Source organism: Equus przewalskii, chromosome 20, assembly GCF_037783145.1.
Source record: "Equus przewalskii isolate Varuska chromosome 20, EquPr2, whole genome shotgun sequence".
Classification (NCBI taxonomy): Eukaryota; Metazoa; Chordata; class Mammalia; order Perissodactyla; family Equidae; genus Equus; species Equus przewalskii.
Window position 1 is genome coordinate 7,527,948 of NC_091850.1, and position 23,243 is coordinate 7,551,190.

At 36.2% G+C, this 23,243-nt stretch overlaps 1 protein-coding gene across 13 annotated transcripts in view; it reads right to left on the bottom strand.

Annotated features, from left to right (window-relative positions):
• ERBIN (erbb2 interacting protein) overlaps positions 1 to 23,243 on the bottom strand; it is a 135,490-nt gene that overhangs the window by 20,658 nt on the left and 91,589 nt on the right. For all 13 annotated transcript variants that reach the window (XM_008540262.2, XM_008540261.2, XM_008540259.2 and 10 more), the window contains 5 exons: positions 20,800 to 20,899; positions 12,195 to 12,316; positions 11,152 to 11,325; positions 5,738 to 5,923; positions 878 to 992 (listed from right to left, as the gene is read on the bottom strand). In XM_008540262.2, coding sequence (XP_008538484.1) covers positions 878 to 992; positions 5,738 to 5,923; positions 11,152 to 11,325; positions 12,195 to 12,316; positions 20,800 to 20,899 — 697 coding nt within the window. The remainder of the gene's footprint in view (positions 1 to 877; positions 993 to 5,737; positions 5,924 to 11,151; positions 11,326 to 12,194; positions 12,317 to 20,799; positions 20,900 to 23,243) is intronic.

The window sequence follows — 23,243 nt, forward strand, 5'->3', positions numbered from 1 at the left end:
CTTGGATTCTGAATTTTTAAGATACTGTTAAAACCATATGGCACTTAAGTTCTTTCCTAGATATATTCCTCTTCTTCCACCTCCTTATCAGGGGGCAATTTTGACAATTAGATAATAACATGTAAAATATTTAGCATAGTAAGTAGCAATCAGTAAATACTCAGCAAATATCACTACCACCATTATTATGAAAACCAAGCTATCCAAGGGCCACCTTGATACTAAGTTTCATTAATGCCATAAGGGCAAAGGCTGGATAAATATTTGGTGGAGATAATGCAGAGAAGTTCAGGCACTGGTGGGGAGGAGTGAGGGAAGGATAAAAAGTAAGGATAGATATCCTGCAAGTTCCTTTTCATTTCTAAGAGTCTGAGGTTCTACGCTATATGAAAAAATGGCTTGGGGGGAGGGTTTAAAAAAATGTTTTGGGATAGATAAATAACAACAAGCATCTAATATACATTAGGAACTGTGCTAGATCTGAGTACACTGAATAATCTAGTACATTTGATATTCACAAAATCCTTCATCAGCCTCACTGTATGTCAAGTTAAATATGTACACACGGATAAAATGAAGTAGCTCAAGGATCACACAGCAAATAAGTGGTAGAAATGGAATCATAATCTAGGTTTGTCTACCTATAAAGTCCATGCCCTTATAAGTAAACTTGCACGAGGCAAAAGATCTATCAAGATTTTTCTTTAAAAACAAGACAGGTAATGATCAGACCTTTTAGAAAGACATGTTTTAAAAACTGTTTCTAAAAAAGTGTTTTCAATAACATAATGACATTTAATTAAAATTTACTCCAAAAAACATCTATAAATTTTATTCAGCCCATTTCTATTCTTAGTGCTTTCCTTTAATGTCTAACCTTTTTTGTTACTACTAAGTGCTACCACTTTTGGCTGGTTAATAGAGGTTTCAATTAATGGTGGTCGCATCTCCGCCATTTTCATCTCTTCATCAGAAGAAAGTTCTTCAGATTCCTAATTTAAAGAAAAAAAAGAGAGAAAATATTTATAAAAATAAATTTTGGTTTCTTTAAATGAATAAATACTAAGTCATAAGAACTTCAAAGAGAAAAGAATATTTAGAATATGCATGAAACCTTTTTATTATAATAGTGACTAAAACTAGTATATGATTAATTTTAAATTTTTTAAGATATGGCAATTATTAATATGCCAAGTACTTCTGGGATAATTTTCTGTGACAGGCTTTAATTCAAGTGTATTCATCATTCCTATACTCTGGGTACTATGTCAAGCACCAGAGAAACAAAAATGAATAAAACACAATCCCTGCCATAAAAAACTCAGTTTAGTGAGGGTACTCCAACAAAAAGTCTCATCCTAATCCTCAAATTGATCCCCTCAAGGATCACTGGATTCCAAGGAATCCGGACTGAAGTGTTCTTCCACTAAAATAAATTAATGGCAATTTTTGCCCAATTTGAAGACAGAATTTTTTATTACTCTCTATGGATTTTTCTCTAGTATTTGGCAATCATCCCAGGTTATCCACCATTGAGTGTTATTAGATAGGCAAAAAAAATGACCTGTTAGTCAACAAATATCAACAGAAAAATTTTAACACTATATATACTATATATAAAATCAGATCTGGTGCAGGTTCAATTATTCCCAGTTAAGATGATGAAAATAAATAAAAGGTCTTAAAAAGGTGTCCTGCTAAAAATACTAAGACTTTTAGGTACTCATAAACGCCATAATAAAGATATGAACAGGAGTCAGTAAACTTTTTCAGTAAAAAGGCCAGAGAGTAAATATTTTATGCTTTGCAGGCCATACTGTCTCTGTTTCACTTATTCCATTCTGCCATTGTGGCACAAAAGTAGTCACAGACAATACGTAAAATGACTGTGGCTATGTGCCAGTAAAACTGAATTTCATCTAATTTTTCACATCATGAAATCTTCTTTTGATTCAACCATTTAATAATGTAAAAACTGCGCTTGCTTGCAAGCCATACAAAAACAGGCAGTGGGCTGGATTTGAGCCGTAGGCCACCATTTGCCAAGCCTGTTCAAGACGGTACTATAATGGAAAGTCAGACTACTGATTAGCAGAACAGGAAAAGAACATATATTTGGTTTAGTCTTGAAGGATGAGTTAAGAGGGGAATGACATTCTGAGTAGAGGAAAGCATGGAAATAAGAAAAGGCATAGCAAGTCAGCTCCATGCAGCTGGAGCTCAGGTTAAGTGGCAGGACAAAAAGGAGACTGGACTGCATGGTGAAAGGTTATGCTCTAACTACAGACTCAGTTAAGGATGTGTTGGTCATTATTGGAAGCTGCCAAGCCAGGAACTCACAAGATCAGATTATCTTTTAAAATAGTAACTCTGGTATTAAGAATGTATGGGAAGAGGGGGACAGCCCTGATGGCCTAGTGGTTAAGTTCGGCATGCTCCACTTCAGCAGCCTAGGTTTGGTTCCTGGGTGTGGACCTACACTGCTCTGTTGGCAGCCATGTTGTGCTGGTGGCCGACATACTAAAAAATAGAGTAAGACTGGCACAGATGTTTGCTCAGGACAAATCTTCCTCAGCAAAAAACAAAAATAAGAATGTATGGGAAGAGAAAGAGATTGGTGGAAAGGAATCTAGCTATCATAGAAGTCCTGAAGGAAAAAAGACCACCTCTGTCCTTGGGCAATGGCAGTGATGGTAGGTAAAGAGAAAAAGAATCTGACAGAAATTTTGGAATTAACAGGATTCAATGACAGAATGAATATGAACAATGAAAGAACAAGACAAGGAGAGGCAAATGGTCTGTTCTCATCTTTGATATCCGCAGCATTTAAATTGATGACCAGTCTTTCTCCTTCAGGAAATTACAGATCTTCTGAGACTAACGACAGGATTATGTCCTGATAAACCTATCCTAAGTTGAAAACATCATTTAATCAAAAACGCATATAATACACCCAACCTATGGAACATCATAGCTTAGCTGAGCCTACCTTAAATGTGCTCAGAACACTTACATTGGTCCACAGTTAGCCAAATCATCTAACAGAAAGCCTATTTTATAATAAAGTGTTGAGTATCTCATGTAATTTATTGAATACTGCACTGAAAGTGAAAAACAATAGTTGTAGGGGAAGAGAAAGGTTGTCAGTGTATCGGTTGTTTACACTCATGATCTGTGGCTGACTGGAAGCTGTGATTCACTGCCATTGCGCAGCATCATGAGAGAGTATCATCCTGCATATTGCTAGCTTGGGAAAAGATCAAAATTCAGAATTCAAAGTATGGTATCTACTGAATGCCTACTGCTTTCACACCACAGTGAAGTAAAAAAATCAGAAAAATCTTAAGTTGAACCATTGTAAATTGGAGACCATCTGCATATTACCACAGGCTTCTGCGAACTGCAGTCTCCTGAATCTCCTCCCACCTTTCTGTCCCCTTCGCTTGCAGGAATTAACCTTCCTGCAGTTAGCTCATATGTCTTCCTTTCTTACCCTTCCCCCTAGATATTGCGTTTTCTTCAATGATTATGTTTCCTGTAGACAATTCTCCAATTTATAACCTAGCTTTGATTTCTCTTCTGAGCGGAACCACATGTCCAGCTCCTTATTGAATTAACTACCTGATGGCCCTGTCAAATGTTCAAATTCCACATATCCAAAAATGAACTTGACCTTGTGAGTCTGTTTGTTCTCTAACATCCCTACTTCTGTTCATTGCATCATCACACTATTCAGGCATGGTTTTGTGGCTTTTCCTCTTCTCCATTCCTCATAGTCAGGGATATTTATACACAACATCTATAATATTCTTGTATAACTTCTAGTCTGCATTTTCTACTATCATTATTCAAAAGCCCTCAAACTTGGGAGAATTCAGTAGCTACTGCCAGATAACTCTCATACACAGCTCTGTCACAAGTAATGCCCTGCTAAAAAGCCTTCAGTGGTTCCCCAAAGATTACAGAACATCCTTGGTTCTTTGTAGCCAGAAAATATCTCTTTTCTAAATTTCTGGAGCACTTAGTACTTTCATTAGTACTTTTCTTACACACTTAGCACAGTCTAACCTTGATTACATTCTATATATTCATTTATCCATTCTGCCTCAACTCCAAACAGTGCCTCAACTCCAAACAGTGCCTCACACATAGAAATTATACTAAATGAGACATAAGTTCACTGGGACAAACCTAAAAACCTTTCACAACTATGTTATATCACATTCAATGTATATAACAGTCTATTGAATGATGTGATCCATTTAGTACATTCAAAAACCATGACATTTTTCCTGCAGAAAATACTAGCTCACAGGATAACTTTGAAGACAAATGACGTACTTTGAAGGCATTTGAATTTTCAGCAATAAAGATGCTATTATAAATCCACAATATCACTATTTCTATACACCAGTGCTCCAGTGAAACCTTCTGTCATGATGGAAACCATCAGTGGTTCAACATGGTAGCCACTAACTAGACAGATGAGGTACTGAACATGTGAAATGTGGCTAGTGTAACAACGCAGCTCAGTGTTTTATTTAAATTTAAATAGCTACTTGTAGCTAATGGGTAGCATAGTGGATAATGAAGCTGTAAATGAAAAACACTTCAGAATTTCATTTTTAAAGGTTACAGCTTCACCATTTTACATTACCTCCAGCAGTATACGAGGGGAATGTAAAATGGTGCAACTGCATTTGGAAAAAGTGTTTGGCAGTTTCTCAAATAGTTAAATATAGAGTTACCATATGATCCAGCAATTCTACTCCTGGGTAGATACCCAAGAGAAACTAAACATAAATCCACACCAACACTTGTATGCAAAAATTCACAGCAGCCTTATTCACCATAGCCAAAATCAGGAAATAACTCAAATGTACATTGTTGACGATTACATGGAATATTATTCAGACATAAGAAATGGATGAAGTAGTACCAATACATGCTACAATTTGGATAATCTTGAAGGCATTATGTTAAGTGAAAGAAACCAGTCACAAAGACCACATACTGTATGATTACATTTATATGAAATGCCAAGAATAGCCAAATCTTTAGAGGCAGATAAGGTAGATAACTAGTTGCCTATGGATCAGCGGGATGGAGAATTTATGGGGTGAAGGCTAAGAAGTATGGGCTTTCTTTTTGGGATAATGAAAATGCTCTAAAAGTGATGGTGGTGAAGGTTGTACAACTTTTAGTGTTCTAAAAGCCACTGAGTTGTACCTTTATTTAAATAGGTGAATTTTACAGTATGAGTTATACCTCAATAAAGCTGTTTTTAAAAAAAGTTACAGCGTTTATTGGTCCACTACAAGAAACACTAAAAAAAAAGCCTCAGACATTCAACAACAAAAAAAATACTTCACAATCAATGATAAATGCTTAAATAAGTCAAATAATTGAAGTATACCTATGGCAATCTTTTCATTTTTAAGTTACAGAAATAAAAGGAGTCACTATCATGTATTTTACAGAATTAGACCACCACAATCTAGCTTACATTTAAAATTAAATTAACTCAAACATTTGAGTAAAACGGGTATAAAAATTTTAAGTCTAAAGTGATAAATGAGTGATATTATAGCAAATATTACGGAATTTCACAATGGCAAATGCATGAGCTTATTTTCTGCTATTCATACCAGGTTTTTCCTGTCTTTACTTGGCAACAATGAAATGCTAAATTCTTATCAGTTGTTATGATCATTCTAGAATAATCGTAAAGCCATACCTCAAAAACATCATCATGATTAACAATATGCTTCAAGTTCTCAGACACTTTCATATTTGCAGTCACTGGTAGATTTCCAGGACTGATCTCAGCTTCAGGTTCACTGGTCTTCTGTGGAGAGTTTCCTATCACATACTTTTCTCTTTCATCGGGTTTGCTTCTTACTGGAGTAGTACTTTCTGAAGTCTAAGTAAAAGAAAGGATAAAAAATTCATATTCCTTAAGCTTTATATCTACCTATTCTTGTATTAAAGTTCAGATGAAAATTTAAAAGTAATTTAGCATGACTAATGTCAGCGTCACAGCAGAGTGAGCTCCTCGCTTAGACTGTCTCCACTCAGTTACAACGAAAAGCACACTTATAAACCAACAGAGGACATTCACACAACACAACAGACGTCTGAGAGATCCATGCAGCCAGATGTCTGAAGGTAGAGATGCTGGACCACGCTGAGGGCAGTTGAAGGAAGTAAGGGGAATCTCCTCTCTCCACCAAAGGGCAGCAATCTAGGGTGCAGGACCGCACATGGCTCTGAGAGGAGAATGGGGAAAGGGTGGCCCTCTACAGAAAAGCCTTCTCTTGGAGTTGCTTCCCAGGCCATGGTAGAGCTCCACACAGAGGAGGCTAAGCAATCCTGGGGGCATCTTCACCAAGCTGAGTACCCCAGGAAGGCAGATAGCAAGTGCAAAGCGGGAGCGCTCTCAGGATCATGCATGCAAAACAATGCAACCCTCCCCGGCCTACTGCACCAGCTTGGCTGGTTGGTCAAAGCAAGGGACCCCTGCCAGAGTGCCTGTGCATAACTGTGTAAAGCAGCGGCATTAAGTGAGCAACCACAGACAGACACTGTCAGCATAGCTTCCAAAGGACAGGTACAACTGCCAGGGATCACAGCAGGCTTAGAATTCACAGTTCCTGACCTCCCCACCCAGTGGTGGCAGGTGGAATCTCTGGCCAGATACTACCACCATGCGATGGCACAAATCCACCCCATCAAATAGTATGAAGAGGTATATTAACTTTGCAGACCAAAAGGAAAATGACAAGCACCCAGAAATCAATCCTGAAGGCACAGAAATTTACAATCTAAATGACAGACAATTCAAAATAGCAATAATAAAAAAAGTCAATGAGTTACAAGAAAACTCAGAAAGACAGTTCAATGAAATGAGGAATAAAATTAATGAACAGAAGGAATTCTTCACAAGAGACTGAAACTATATTTAAAAAAAATCAGAAATGTTGGAGATGAAAAACACAGCGCAAGAGAACAACAAGAAAAATCTCAAATAAGCAATCTTAAACTACACCTAACCAAATTAGAAAAAGAAGAACACACAAAGCCCAAGTCAGCAGGAGGGAAATAATAAAAATTAGAGCAGAAATAAATGTAATTGAAACCTAAAAAGCAGTAGAAAGGATCAATGAAACTAAGAGCTGGTTCTTTGAGACGATAAGCAAAATTGACAAACCCTTAGACTAAGAAAAAACAGAGAAGCCTCAAATAAATAAAATTAGAAAAGAAAAAGGAGAAATCATAACAGATACCACAGAAATACAAAAGATTATAAGAGAATACTATGAAAAACTATATGCCAACAAAATGGAAAATCTAGAAGAAATGGATAAATTCTTAAGACACATACAACCTCCCAAAATGGAACCAAGAGGAAACAGAGAATCTGAATAGACCAATCACAAGTAAACAGATTGAAACAATAATCAAAAACCTCCCAAAAAATAAAAGTCCAGGGGGCCAGCCCAAGGTGTAGTAGTTAAGTTCACGTGTTCCGCTTTGGTGGCCCAGGGTTCACAAGTTCAGTTCCCATAGGCGGACCTACGCACATGAATCCATGCTGTGGCAGTGTCTCACATAAAAAAGAGAGGAAGACTGGCACAGATGTTAGCTTAATGACAATCTTCCTCAAGCAAAAAGAGGAAGACTGGCAACAGATATTAGCTCAGGGTCAATCTTCCTCACCAATCGATAAAATAAAAGTCCAGGACCAGATGGTTTCTCTGGAGAATTCTACCAAACATTCAAAGAAGGTTTAATACCTATCCTTCTCAAACTATTCCAAAAAGTTGAAGACAACAGAACACTTCCTAACACATTTATGAGGCCAATATCACCCTAATCCCAAAGCCAGAGAAGGACAACAGAAAGAAGGACAATTACAGGTCAATATTGCTGATGAACACAGATGCAAAACTCCTCAACAAAATACTGACAAACCAAATACAGCAGTACATTAAAAGGATCATACACCAAGACCAAGTGGGATTTATACCACTAAGGCAGGGATGGTTCAACATCTGCAAATCAATTAATGTGATACAGCACATTAACAAAATGAGGAAAAAAACCACATGATCATCTCAATAGACACTGAGGAAGCATGTGACAAGATCAAACATCCATTTATCATAAAAACTCTCAATAAAATGGGTATAGAAGGAAAGTAGCTCAACATAATAAAAGCCATATATGACAATCCCACAGCCAATATCATACTCAATTGGGAAAAGCTGAAAGCCATTCCTCTGAGAACAGGAACAAGACAAGGGTGCCCAGTCTCGCCACTCTTATTCAACATAGTACTGGAGGCAAGAGCAATTAGGCAAGAAAAAGAAGTAAAAGGTATCCAAATAGGCAATGAAGAAGTGAAACTCTCACTGTTGGCAGACTACATTTATATATAAAAAATCCTAACGAATGCATCAGAAAACTATTAGAAATAATCAACTATAACAAAGTTGCAGGGTACAAAATCAACTGACAAAAATCAGTTGCATTTCTACCTTCTAATAATGAACTAACAGAGAACTCAAAAGTACAATCCCATTTACAATTGCAACAAAAAGAACAAAATATCTAGGAATAAATTCAACCGAGGTGAAAGATCTATACAATGAAAACTATAAGACATTACTGAAAGAAAACGATGATGACATAAAGAACTGTGAAGATATTCCATGAACATGGATTGGAAGAATAAATATAGTTGAAATGTCCATACAACCCCAAAGCAATCTACAGATTCAATGCAATCCCAATTACAATCTCAACAACATTCTTCATGGAAATAGAAGAAAGTATCCTAATATTCATATAGGGCAACAAAGACCCCAATTAGTTAAAGCAATTCTGAGAAAAAAGAACAAAGCTGGAGGCATCACAATTTCTGACTTCAAAATATACCACAAAGCTACAGTAATCAAAACAGCCCAGTAATGGTACAAAACAAACACACAGATCAATGGAACAGAATAGAATATTCAGAAGTACAACTGCATATCTATGGACAGCTAATCTTCGACAAAGGAGCTAAGAACATACAAGGGAGAAAGGAAAGTCTCTTCAATAAATGGTGTTTGGAAAACTGGACAGCTGAATGCAAAAGAATGAAAGTAGACCATTATCTTTTGCCATACACAAAAATTAACTCAAAATGGATCAAAGACCTGAAGGCAAGACCTGAAACTCTTAAACTCCTAGAAGAAAATAAAGGCAGTACACTCTTTGACACTGATCTTAGAAGAATCTTTTCAAATACCATGTCTACTAGGGCAAGGGAAAGAAAAGAAAAAATAAACAAGCGGAACCTTTATCAGACTAAAGAGCTTCTGGAAGGCAAAGAAACCATGAACAAAACAAAAAGACAACCCACCAACTGGGAGAAAATATTTGCAAATCATAGATCCGACAAGGGGTTAATCTCCAAAATACATACAGAACTCATACAACTCAACAACAATAAAACAAACAACCTGATCAAAAAATGGGCAGAGGATATGAATAACCATTTTTTCCAAAGAAGATATACAGATGGCTAACAGGCAGATGAAAAGATGTTCAACATCACTAAACATCAGGGAAATGCAAATCAAAACTACAATGAGATATTACCTTACACATGTTAGAATGGATATAATTGCCAAGATAGAAAACAACAAATGTTGGAGAGGATGTGGAGAAAAGTGAACCCTCACACACCGCTGGTGGGAACATAATTGGTACAGCCACTATAGAAAACAGTATGGAGATTTCTCAAAAAATTAAAAATAGAAATACCATACGACCCAGCTATCCCACTACTGGGTATTTACTCAAAGAACTTGAAATCAACAATTAAAAGAGACTTACATACCCCTATGTTCATTGCTGTATTATTCACAATAGCCAAGACATGGAAGCAAACCAAATGCCCATCGATTGATGATTGGATAAAGAAGATGTGGTGTATACATATATATATACACACACACACACACACACACACACACAATGGACTATTACTCAGCCATAAAAAAGACAAAATCATCCCTCCCATTTGCAACAACATGGGGGACCTTGATATTACGTTAAGTGAAAGACGCCAGACAGATATTATCTTATATTACGTTAAGTGAAATGAGCCAGACATAGAAAGACAAACACCATATGTTTTCACTCATATGTGGAAGATAAACACACAGACAAAAAGAATAGATCAGTGCTTACCAGAGGGGAAAGGGGTTAGGGAGCAGGCACAAGGGGTGAAAGGGTGCATATATATAGTGACTGACACACAAAATATACAAATGAAACTTTGAAATTTCACAATGTTATAAACTATTATGACCTCAAAGGAAAAAAAAAGGTAATTTAACATCTTCTTCTTCTGGATAAATTAGGGAAACTTTAAACACAGAAATCTGTAGCACTCACAGACAAAATGCTTATTTTGGAAACAGGTGGTCCCGAAAGGTCCATGAGACACAATAACTTTACAATTTAGCTGAGGCTACATTTCATCATATCAGTTGCACAGGTGATGTGCGTGAGTCATATATGTCAGCAGGCTCAAACTCAGGAGGGTTAGACTATTTTCTGCTCCTGTGGAATGCAGAGGAACTCTAGTGACAGGATAACATTTCTGTTTCTGTGATATAACGTGAGGAAAACAGTCCATTAAAGGAACACTCAATTTATGGATTTGTATAGGCTTCTGAAACATCCCAAAGAAATGCCAATGGTCTGTCATACTATTTGCATTTAAAATTGAAATTGGGTAGTGGATCAATATTACCAGGGTAAAAAAATTTTTTTCCATAAAAAAGTTATTTCTATAACAATGAATTTTCTTACATTCATTATTTTATTCTTGGTTTAGGCACTGATTTTTTTAAAGGCTATGTTAACACTCCCCTGCCCATCTGGACAGTCTGTAACCACACTGAAGCGGCAATAATAGCAATTAAGGAGTTCGCTGATTATTACAGCTTTTTGTTCAGGTAGCTGAGAACACCATCCTAGATTTGAGAGCACATTTTAGTGTATATAAAAAGGATCATCCTAACAATTATCATTTTAAAATTTTAAAGAACTTGAAATAGGTTTGGTCAATTCCTTTGAAATGAGTTTTCTAACCTTCACACCCACATCATTATTTACAACTTGCTGATCTTCGTGTGGTTTCAAATCTTTTCCCGAGTCTTCATTAGTTTCTTCATCTTTTAATCTATGTACAATGGTTTGAACAGTTTTGACCATATTCTTAAGCTCGTCTGGGTATGGTGTTGGGTATCTCTTTAAATTTCCCTCCTAGAAAAACAAGATAAGTGAAATTTAAAATATGGACAAATATTTCTAATTCCAATCTCAAAACAATCTATAATCCATCCCAATTACCTTGGATATCTAGGTCACACGGGGAACTGTGAAGACAGATGATAGGCTTTTGCAAGCATTTTAGACTCTTATAAGTATGATTTTATCAATAGCCAAAGACTTCACAGTTATAGATTTCAAGGTTTTAAAAGCTTTTTTAGAAGACATAAACATACTCCATTTGGAGAGATATGGTGTGGATATTGCCACACCATCACTTGGCTTTGAAACAGATATATGTTGTTCAGCTGGATATTTATCTAGGCACATGTAAAATTCCTACATTTATACACTATGTCTTATGCCCTGCAAACCAAACACTTCCAAGGTCAGCCTAATTGTCATTTTCTGTGATTCAGCTGGTTTATATAAGGGGAAAATAACCACATCCATAATTACATCCAAATACACTTACGTAAAAAAACATAAGTGTATCTGCTACTTCTATCACTGTGACATACATTCTCAATTCCATAAAAAAAAAAATGTTCATAATAAAGAGTTCTCTATCCCTAAAATATATATATATAAATAATTAGAGAAAGGGAAGGAGGAAAACAATAATCTATTATTCTCTTACATTTACATACACTGTGAAATTTGGCTTTTAATCACATGGTTTTATATTGTTCTCAAATTCTTTCACAGGATACATATATTGGATCAATAAAACGTCACGTGCCTTGAGGGCAAGAAATGAAACCAATACTTCTTTGTATCCCCAAAACAGCACAGTATAGGTATATAGTACCCAATAAATTATCAGCAGAACTGTTTCAAATTTGAATGAAGAACACACTCACCCTGGGAGGTGCCTCCCTTTCATCTTTGTCTTCATCACATTCAAATGCCACTTGAGCCCGCTGTTTCCTCTGTTCCTCCCACAATGAGGGATTAAAACTTTCATTATCTGATATGAACATAACTAGAGAAAAACAAACAAAAAACAAAAACAATCCACTATATTTTACTGCAATTATGAAAAACTATTACCTGCTCATAATTTTCTTTATAAGATATGCTTATTAAGGTTAAGTCACGACTGGTCAATGCCAGCAGCTATAAATTCTACTCTAAAAACTAAGCTGTGATTCTAACAGTCTTTATAATATCAATCATACATCTTTTCTTCTCTAAAGCTAATTTGTCTTGTTTTGCTACCAGATGGGTTCCTGAAGAGAATCTAACAATTAAAACACTATAGGTATGTGATTTTGTGCAGTTCCCTACAAAAGGTAACATGGTAATATCTAAATTATTTCATCCAAGTTTTTGCATACAATGGAGAAAGGAGAGTCTCTTCAACAAACTGTGTTGGGAAAACTGGACAGGCACATGCAAAAGAATGAAAGTAGACCATTATCCTACACCATGCACAAAAATCAACTCAAAAGGATTAAAGACTTGAATGTAAGACCCAAAACTATGAAACTTCTAGAAGAAACCATAGGCAGTACACTCTTTGACATTGGTCTTAGCAGCATATTTTCAAGTCCCATGTCTGACCGGGCAAGGGAAACAAAAGAAAAAATAAACAAATGGGACTATATCAAACTAAAAAGCTTCTGCACAGTAAAGGAAACCATCAATAAAACAAAAAGACAACCTAACAATTGGGAGAAGATATTTGCAAACCATATATCAGATAAGGAGTTAATATCCAAAATATACAAAGAACTCATACAGCTCAACAACAAAAACACTAACAACCCAATTAAAAAATGGGCAAAGGATTTGAACAGAGATTTCTCCAAAGATATACGGACAGTCAACAGGCATATGAAAAGATGCTGAACATCATTAGCTATCAGAGAAACGCAAATCAAAATTACAATGAGATATCATCTCATTCTGGTCAGAATGGCTATAATTAACAAGACAGGAAACAAGTGTTGAAGAGGATGTGGAGAGAAGGGAACCCTTGTACACTGCTGGTGGGAGTACAAACTGGTGCAGCTACTATGGAAAGCAGTTTGGAGTATCCTCAGAAAATTAAGAATAGATCTACCATACGATCCAGCTATTCTACTGCTGGGTATTTATCCAAAGAACTTGAAAACGCAAATGCATAAAGATACATGCACTCCTATGTTCCTTGCAGCATTATTCACAGTAGCCCAGACTTGGAAGCAACCTAGGCAACCATCAAGGGACGAATGGATAAAGAAGATGTGGTACATATACACAATGGAATACTACTCAGCCACAAGAAATGATGAAATTTGGCCATTTGTGACAACATCGATGGACCTTCAGGGTATTATGCTAAGTAAAATAAGTCAGAGGGAGAAAGTCAAATACCGTATGATCTCACTCATAAGTAGAAGACAAAAACGACAAACATACACATAGCAACAGAGATTGGATTGGTGGTTACCATAGGGGAAGGGGGGAGGGGAAGAGCAAAAGGGGTGATTAGGCTCACATGTGTGGTGATGGACTATAATTAGCTTTTGGGTGGTGAACATGATGTAATCCACACAGAATTAGAAACATATTACAATGTACATCTGAAAGCTATATAATGTTATAATCCAATGTTACTACAATAAAAAAAATAAAGAAATAATCTTCCTAATTCCACTATTAGTCATTATGTATTGGTCAGGGGGTGGTTTAAGACAGAAAGAGTAAGATATTTTGCTAAAAAAGGATTACTCTGATGGCATATAATTACATCTTCACACTAAACACTGTATATAATATAGCTTTACTAAGTAAAGTGCTTACAAGACATTTTCTCCATGAAAATGCAAGAAAAAAATGAGAATTTAACATAAACTCAACACTTACATATCCTGCTATCCAATAAAATATTGAAGGTGAAGATTTAACAACCATTAAAGTTTTCTGCTTATCAGGGAACTAAAAAAAAATCTAAGGCTTAAAAAATTAATTCATTTGACTATTGTATATCACTCTACAGAAGTCTGCAATACAAAATAAAATCACAACTTGTTTTCTGCTCAATTAATAGAAAATGATTACACTTCTTCAAAACAAAAGGTATTAAAAGCACCTAAAATAAGCTAACAGAAAATCTAAGATTCCTGGAATACCCAAATATGGTCAATTCGAATATTTATGCAAAAGTAGAATAATTATCATTTATTTTTAGTCCTTATTTTAGGCTTCTTACCCTTTCTAATCTCATATCTAAACTAGGAATGCCATGAAACCAAATACTAACAATGAGAATGAAGTTGGGGATTCAGTTCTTCCTTTGTTTTCATTGTAGTCCAAGAATTTTTTCTTTAATTGCTTTGTGGAGTTGTTTAATAGTTAACAAATTAGAGTATTTGTTTTTGTTTGTGGAATGTGGTTCAAATTCCTAGGAATCCCTATTTACATACTGTTGTGGTATACTTGAGAAGGTAAGCAGAGTCAAGCAGTTTCTGACAAAGTCTATTTCCAGAATTCAGAAGATTCCCTTCCCATCTTAGGCAGTAATTCAATCACCAGCCTAAACCAGAGATCTCTAAGAGTATTAGATTATGTTAAAGCAATTTTACACCAGAATTTTTTCAGAACCCCGAGGTAAGTAACTTTTACTACGCCTCTCTCATTCTTGTCAAATTCCGGTCATCTACACTTTCTACCCTCTAGCATATATGTTACATCTTTTGAGATGCCACTAGACCCAATCATTTGGCATAATCATTGAGGACTCTAGTATTTACCTACAGTCTCTCTCTCTCCATCTGAAACCTGCCAATATCCTGAATAATGACAACGTGTGATGACCCCACCTAAACATTAAAAAACCTCATAGCTCCTTCATGGCCTCTATTCCAATGCCCATCTGCACTTCACCCCTGTGATTCACAACCATGCTATTACGCAAGACCTTGGCTTGTATAAAACTCTTCCACCTCCTTGACCACTACATTTGTCCTTCCAAATCATTCACTTCCTTATTATTGTTAGTAAACTTTGAGTTCCTTAACCTCATTTCTTTTTCTTCTTGTAAAATCACTCTAGGCTTTACTTCCTTCTCTATTTGGCTTAGACTTCATGAGGTATTATTTTAACCACTATCGCCTCTCTTGGGCCTTTTCTGTAAGTCATATCTATCTAACAAAACCCAAAATGTGGTACTTCAACCACCTACACTTTTCGCTCTGCAATGCCGAATTCTACCAGAGAAAAATGATATAACCTTGTTGTATAGAATCACTACAAAATTATGGTATTCTCATCTTTGCTCCATCTTCAAAGCTGTCCAGGAATCCTTCTATTTACTCCTAGTCAGTCTTTTTCTCCCACTCCAAATCACTACCACTTCCCTTAAATGTCCTCTCCCCAACCTCTAGAGGCAATTTTCTCTTTGACTTCACTGTGAAAAGAAAGGCAATAAAAACCATCAGACTGATACTCCCCCTACAACATCCTGTTTTCCCTAGCTACAAATTTATTGTTATATGGAAGCATACTTCTCCTTCTTGCTGTTCAAGACTGATTCCTCTAACTAGGCCCAAGACAACATGCCTTCTTTCAGATTTATCCATCATTATCCCCCTTTAGGTCATGAGCTTCTTTTTTTTTTTTGAGGAAGATTAGCCCTGAGCTAAGACCCGCTGCCAATCCTCCTCTTTTCGCTGAGGGAGATTGGCCCTGAGCTAACATCCATACCCATCTTCCTCCACTTTATATGTGGGACGCCTGCCACAACATGGCTTGACAAGCAGTGCATAGGTCTGTGCCCAGGATCTGAATTGGCGAACCCTGGGCCGCTGAAGCAGAGTGCCCGAACTTAACTGGTACACCACCAGGCCAACCCCAGTCATGAGCTTCTTGAAAGCAAGTACCCTTATCTTTAAATTCTTAGATCTAAGACAATGCCTAGCACATGAATGGTCAATAAAAATGGAATAAATTAAATGTGAACAGACTGTCTACTTCTTTCAAAATGTTATAAAACTCCAACCCAAGAACATTATATTTTCTGACTCATCTATTTTTTAGAGACACTGTGATAAAGGAAAATCTTTTCTTGCAGTTGAAAAGAAATTCACCCACCTGACCATACCAGTGTAGTTTCTGATTTAGTGAGTGCAATGTGTTACAGTCCTCTCCTTGTAATACTCATAGTGAAATACTTTAAGAAACACATGAACTCTAAAAGGACTCAGAATATTATAAACATATCTCAGACTTTTCCCAGTAAACACTCTTCCACTCTAAAACACATCACCAAAATCTAAAATTAAAAGTGGCAAGATTTGGGGCCCTGCCCCGTTACTGAGTGGTCAAAGTTCCATGTGCTCCGCTTCTGTGGCGCAGGTTCAGATCCCAGGTGCAGACCTACTCCACTCACCAGTCACACTGTGCAGGTGTCCCACATACAAAAAAAAAGAGGAGGAGTGGCACAGATGTTAGCTGAGCGCTAATCCTCCTCAAGCAAAAAAAAAGAGGAGGATTGGCAATGGATGTTGGCTCAGGGCAAATCTTCCTCAGCAAAAGAGAAAGGGGGAGGAGTGTGGCCAAGATTTTATTTTGCTACTTCTACTCTTCCTATCAGAAATAAACTTTTTACCAGAACTATGACCTATTTTAAGAGGAAACAATAAGGGAATAAATCGAAATGACAGAAAAACAAAGTGGAGGCCAGGGGTCAGCCCCATGGCCGAGTGGTTCAGTTCGTGTGCTCTGCTTCAGCAGCCCAGGGTTTCACTGGTTCAGATCCTGGGTGTGGACGTGGCACCCCTTGTCAGGCCACACTGAGGTGGCATCCCACATGCCACAATTAGAAGGACCCACAACTAAATAATATACAATGATGTACTGGGGGATCTGGGGAGAAAAAGCAGAAGAAAAAAAAAAGGAAGATTGGCAACAGTTGTTAGCTCAGGTGCCAATCCAAAAAAAAAGGAGGCCAGGTGAATTCAAATCAGGGAAATGGAAAACAGTAAGAGACATCAAGGTGGGAGTATACCCATGATTACAACAGTTTAGAGCAGGGACAAGCAAACTTTTCCTGTAAATGGCCAGAGAATAAATATGTTAAGCTTTTTGAGCCAAGAGACAAAACTGAGGATATTATGTAGGTACTCAAATAACAAGAGAAGTAAAATTTCCACAAGATTTTTGACAAATTTAAAATATACTAATAATTGAGTACCATTTCAGTTAATACAGTTCTACTAATGACAAGACTGAAATTCTTATTGTTGGAATAACATTTTGTTTAATTGGGGTTCAACATCAGTGTTAACTATCACCAAACTGATGTAAACATTCTCCTGTAAAAACTATTCTTAGCTTGTGGGCTACACAAAAACAGGCAACAGATCAGATGTGACAATGGGCTATAATTTTTCAACCACTTTTTTTGGAATAAAAAGTGTTATGAAGGACCAGGCCCGTGGCTAAGTGGTTAAGTTCATCTACTCTGCTTCGACAGCCCAGGGTTTCACTGGTTTGGATCATGAGCGTGGACCTACCACCACTCATCAAGCCATGTTGAGGCAGCGTCTCACACAGCAGAACTAGAAGGATCTACAACTATGTACTGGGGGGTTTTGGGGAGAAGAAGAAGAAGAAAAAAAAGACTGGCAACAGATGTCAGCTCAGGGCCAATCTTAAAAAAAAAAAAAAAGATTCCATTGCATGGATGATTTAAAAAAAAAAAAGTTATGACACAGGATATTTATGTGTTTGTTCCCTGGAAGGGCCTCTCATAACTGTTTATTTAAAAATTTAGTTCATTACTCAAATTAAAATATATGTATACATTTGAGTAGTTTTATTCATTGTTTGAATCATGTTTGGTTATTTTAGCACAAGTAAAAGTGAAAGAAAAAAATGAACATTTTGAAGTCTCTATATGACAACAAAAGCAGGGAGGTAAAGCACTAATAATACAATATAATAAAATCATCAAAGATTAAACATGTCCTTTGGAGACTTGGTTCAATCACAGGGGGAAAAAACAATTTTGTTTGAGAATCTTCCTTTGGAATGATATCTCTGTTTGATTTCTTTCTAATATTTTTCAGTTTCTCTTATTTTTCTGAAACAATAAAAGCAGCAAAACAGAATAAAAATGAATTTTCCAAGTTTGGTTTTTCTATCCTCTAAGAAAGGGGACAGAAAACTATTACACCTGGCCCACTTCCTGTTTTTGTATAGCCTGCAACCTAAGAATGGCTTTAAAGTTTTTAAATGGTTGGGAAAAAAAAAAAAAAGAATATTTTATGACACAAAAATTACAAGAAATCTGAATTTATCTGTCCATTTATTAGAACATACCTATGCTTATTTGTTTACATACTATCTGTGACTGCTTTTGCACTAAAACGGCAGCGTCGAGTAGCTCCAACAGAAACCTTATGGTCTACAAAGCTCAAAATATTTATCAAATGGCCCTTTACTGAGATAGTTTGCCAACATATGCAATAGGACATTAAAGTCTCTTCTCTACACTAAGAATTCCTTCCCTCTCTTTCCTCACAAATATTTTAAGTTTTTTTTTTTTTTTGAGGAAGATTAGCCCTGAGCTAACTACTGCCAGTCGTCCTCTTTTTGCTGAGGAAGCCTGGCCCCGAGCTAACATCGTGCCCATCTTCCTCTACTTCATATGTGGGACGCCTACCACTGCATGGCGCGCCAAGCTGTGCCATGTCCGCACCCAGGATCCGAACCAGCGAACCCCGGGCCGCCGAGAAGCAGAACGTGCGAATTTAACCGCTGCGTCACCAGGCCAGCCGCTCAAATATTTTAAGTATTAACATTCTACCTTCTCACACAAAAAAGCAATTATTTGAATATATTATATAGCTGATTGTAATATTTATACGATACTCACACTTACTTACTATTTCTTATTATCCAGAAATCACCTTCAGAGATGAAGTGGAAAACTGAGACATGAGTCCCAGTGATTAACGCAAACAAACAGAAAAACATCTACTGATGTATCCAAACATTTACAATAATTCCCTACACTGCACAAGTAGAGGCATAAGCCAGAGTTGGTATACCTATTTTGAACTTAATTTTCTAATGTACACACACAGACTACTTGCATAAAACACAACACTGACCATCTTTAAAATTAAATATACTACATTTTGTTATAGATATATAATTCCAAATTATATTGCTAAATATGGAGACTGGGGTAGACTTAAATACATGGAAGAGAAATCTAGTTTATAAACCTATTTTCTAATTCTTAATTATAGACCCTCCAATGAATGAAGCTATTTACATGTGAGGTATCACAAGTCTTAACTTCTAATTCAATTCAAAAGCCAAATAGTTTTGCGTCATCCAAATAAATCTCACCAAATATATCCATGAAACAATTAACTTCTCAAAGCAAGTCTTTTATTCCTTCTTGCAAAGTATAAGAATAATTAGTATAGAGAAGTAGAGTTTTCTAATTATTTATTCACAAGTTATGGAACAGAAGTTAAATGATTTTAAGTTTTAAATCTATCTAAGTATTTCAAAGCTCTTTGTTAAATCTGCCAAAAACAATATAATATAATAACAACATAATAATATAATAGGTAATTAGATTTTGTCATAGTGCTAAGCACTTTATATGCAATGTTTCTCACCTTTACAAAAACCCTGCAAAATAGATACTACTATCATTATTTCAAGATAAGGAAACTGAAGCTCAAGGATTGCTTTAACTTGCCTATAGTATATTTTATAAATTAAGCTAATGATTAATTCAGATTTTTTCCTCCAGTGTTATGTATTAAGAGTTAATTTGTAAATAACTTGGGCCATAAAGATTTTCACTGGTTTCAGGAAAATACACATAAAAATTATATTTTTATAAAGTTGTGAATATAACATACATCACACACACATGCACACACACATAGTACAACACACATTAGAAAGAATTTGTCCTGAGTCTAAAACACTTTCATACTTTAATTGTTGAAAAACATTTGCGATCAATAGTAAATAAAGGGTATATTCCCCTTTCTTGGCAAAATGTTAAGTAAGAACTTAGAAATAACATTTATAGTCAGAATTCTACAGACTTTCCTTATCTAGTGTGTAGATCCAAGGGTAGTATTAGGTCTACAACAACAGAAGTGAACAAAAAATGTCCTGGTTTAATAGTCCTAATTACATAAAACTTCACATGCATTCCTATCATTTAGCTAAATGTGATTTAGAGAGATCTATAATAGACGAAGGCCACTGTTTAATTTCAAGGAATCATTTAAAGAAGCATACGGTATACATATACCCTTAAATTCAACTATCTATAACCCTGAGATAGTGCCTTACTTTCCCATTTTCAGAGAACAGAGAACGGACCCATTCTCCAAATTCCCTCCAAGTTAGCAAGTCCTTAAGACTTAAAAACTCACATCACACTTTTGCTGGGATTTGTCAGTATTTGTTTAAAAGAAAAGAGATTCTTAAAATTCCTACCATCCTCAGTTCTTGGCTGCTGAGGGAACATGTAGTTAGTAAGCACCATTTTCTGGGTCTCTGAATCAGTCTCTTTTTGAAGAGGTATCAGGGGTTTGGACTAGGGAAAGAAAATAAATGTTTAATTTTCAATAATCCTAAAGCAAATACATATCCAGCAATTCCTGTGAACAGTACTCACCGTTTTTTCTATAAAGTATAAATGTGTAGGTTACAAAAACAAATTTAAATATATACAGTAAAACTTTAAGCACTTTGAAACCTTATAAAAATCTAAAAAATATAGTTTTAGTATAAAGCAAACTCATACTATATTGCAATTATCACTGATTATCAATAAAGTTTTAAAAGATTTCATATACTAAATATATCAATAGTCCAATAATTACTTATCATAGTGATTCAATAAACCTATAAAATAAGCCTTTCCATTCTGTTATTTTACCTCCTCTAGTATTCACTGCTGGGAAGATGCTTTTGTAGCAATTTAGAAGGTTTCGTTTAGTTATCTGTAGGTTATTCTAGCTGAAAAGAGAGTACTTAAAACAAACATTAAGTTGTAACTGGCTTCTCCCTTTTCCCATGTCTCCTGTCTCCATTAATGACACCACAAGCTACTCCGTGGTAGACCTAGAATCCCTAGTTATTCTAGACCTCATTTTTTCTTACGACTTTTTTCCTAACTGGTTATCAAGTGTTTTTTCAGTTTACTTCTTAATCTAACTAATACTTTTGCAGCCTATTGACCTAACATCCTAACAACCCAAGCCCAGGCAGACTCCAGATAGGCAGGGAACTACCCAATCCTCCCCTCACCTGCCACTATCAATGTATTCCTTGGACTTACTCTTGTGAAACCTTACAGCCAGCTAATTACATCCTTAAAATCTTACTCCCATTCAAACATTTCCTCCATGCCCCGTCCTTTTCCAGTTAACAAATGGCCCTGGCATCTCAAACATCGTCACTGGAAACTTCCCTTGACCTCCTCAGATAATGGAAATGGTAGGTCTACTCCTTTCCCAAAGACAGCGCTTCCCTGAAGCCTTCTCAGATACAGGTTGCTTATTCTCCCACATCTCATAAAACCCCAGGTTAGGAGGTGGAGTTAGCACTTACAAATACTGTGAGATCATTACTCCTCCTCCTCAAGTACAAAAACCTGCTCTTCTGAGGCACATTAAACCCTGCCTCTACCATTCTATCTCCTTCCCTAACACAGTCACGTGCCACAAAATTATGTTTTGGTCAACAGCAGACCACATATATAACAGAGGTCCCATAAGATTAGTACCATGTAGCCTAGAGGTGTAGTAGGCTATACTGTCCAGGTTTGTGTGAGCACACTTGATAATGTTCACGTAAGAACAAAATCCCCTAACAGCTCCTTTCTCAGAGCATGTTCCCCAGGGTTAAGAGACGCATCACTGTATCCACCACCTCCCAGTAGTATCCATCTAGTCCTGACGCTTTTAGGCCAAATCTTTCCGTGGTCTTGGGTAATTCAACAGATATAAAACATAGTCATACTTTCAGTCCAGTGATGAGGAGTGTGCGGGAAGGAGGAAAGAAGTCCACTTAGATGGACATATAAAAGTTATCTGAGAGGCTTTTAAAAACTAATCACCCCTGAAAAGGTTCTAAAGTTAACTGTGGTAATGGCTGTACAACTCTATCAATATATTAAAAACCATTAAATTGTACACTTTAAAATGAGTGAATTGTATTGTATGTGAATTATATTTAAATAAAGGTGTTATAAGAAAACTAATCATCTATTATTTATTGAGTGCAAAGGCAAAAAAGAGATTGAGAACAATTTACTGAGCCTCTTCATTTCTTAAAAACACCTAACTCAAGTGATCTTTATTCTTATTTCATTTCAGATACTCATTTCATTCCCTTGCCATAATTCCTATATATAACCCGTAAATATTCTTCCTCTGAAATCTAAAATCACTCATTAAATAAATATTTACTAAGTGCCTCTTATATGCCAAAGCACTATGACAGGCACTAGGTATAGAGTGGTGAGCTTACAGTATATGAGAGGAGGGATAGAAATAACAAAATAAGAAATTATGCTACGATGTAAGTACAGAACAAAGAGGGTACAGGATGAAGAGAACATACAGGAGGAGGTGTTCACTTACCAGAATCTTGAGTGACTAGGAAAGCATTCCTGAAAGAATACCTTCCTAGATGAGGATGAGTAGGCATTAACTGGGTAAGAAGGGAGAACTCTTGGGGAAATGAGAATGAAAGTGTAAGGGGCAGAGGTGAAGCTAAGAGGATGAGCAGCATCTTGAAGGATATGATATAGAGAAAGGAGAAGCCATGAAAAGGTTTTAAGTATGTTAGTTCTAGAACCAGATTAAAGGATCACTTGAGTTGTAGTGGTTCAGAATGGAATTAGGGTGCTGTAAGATTGGGGGTGGTGGCAA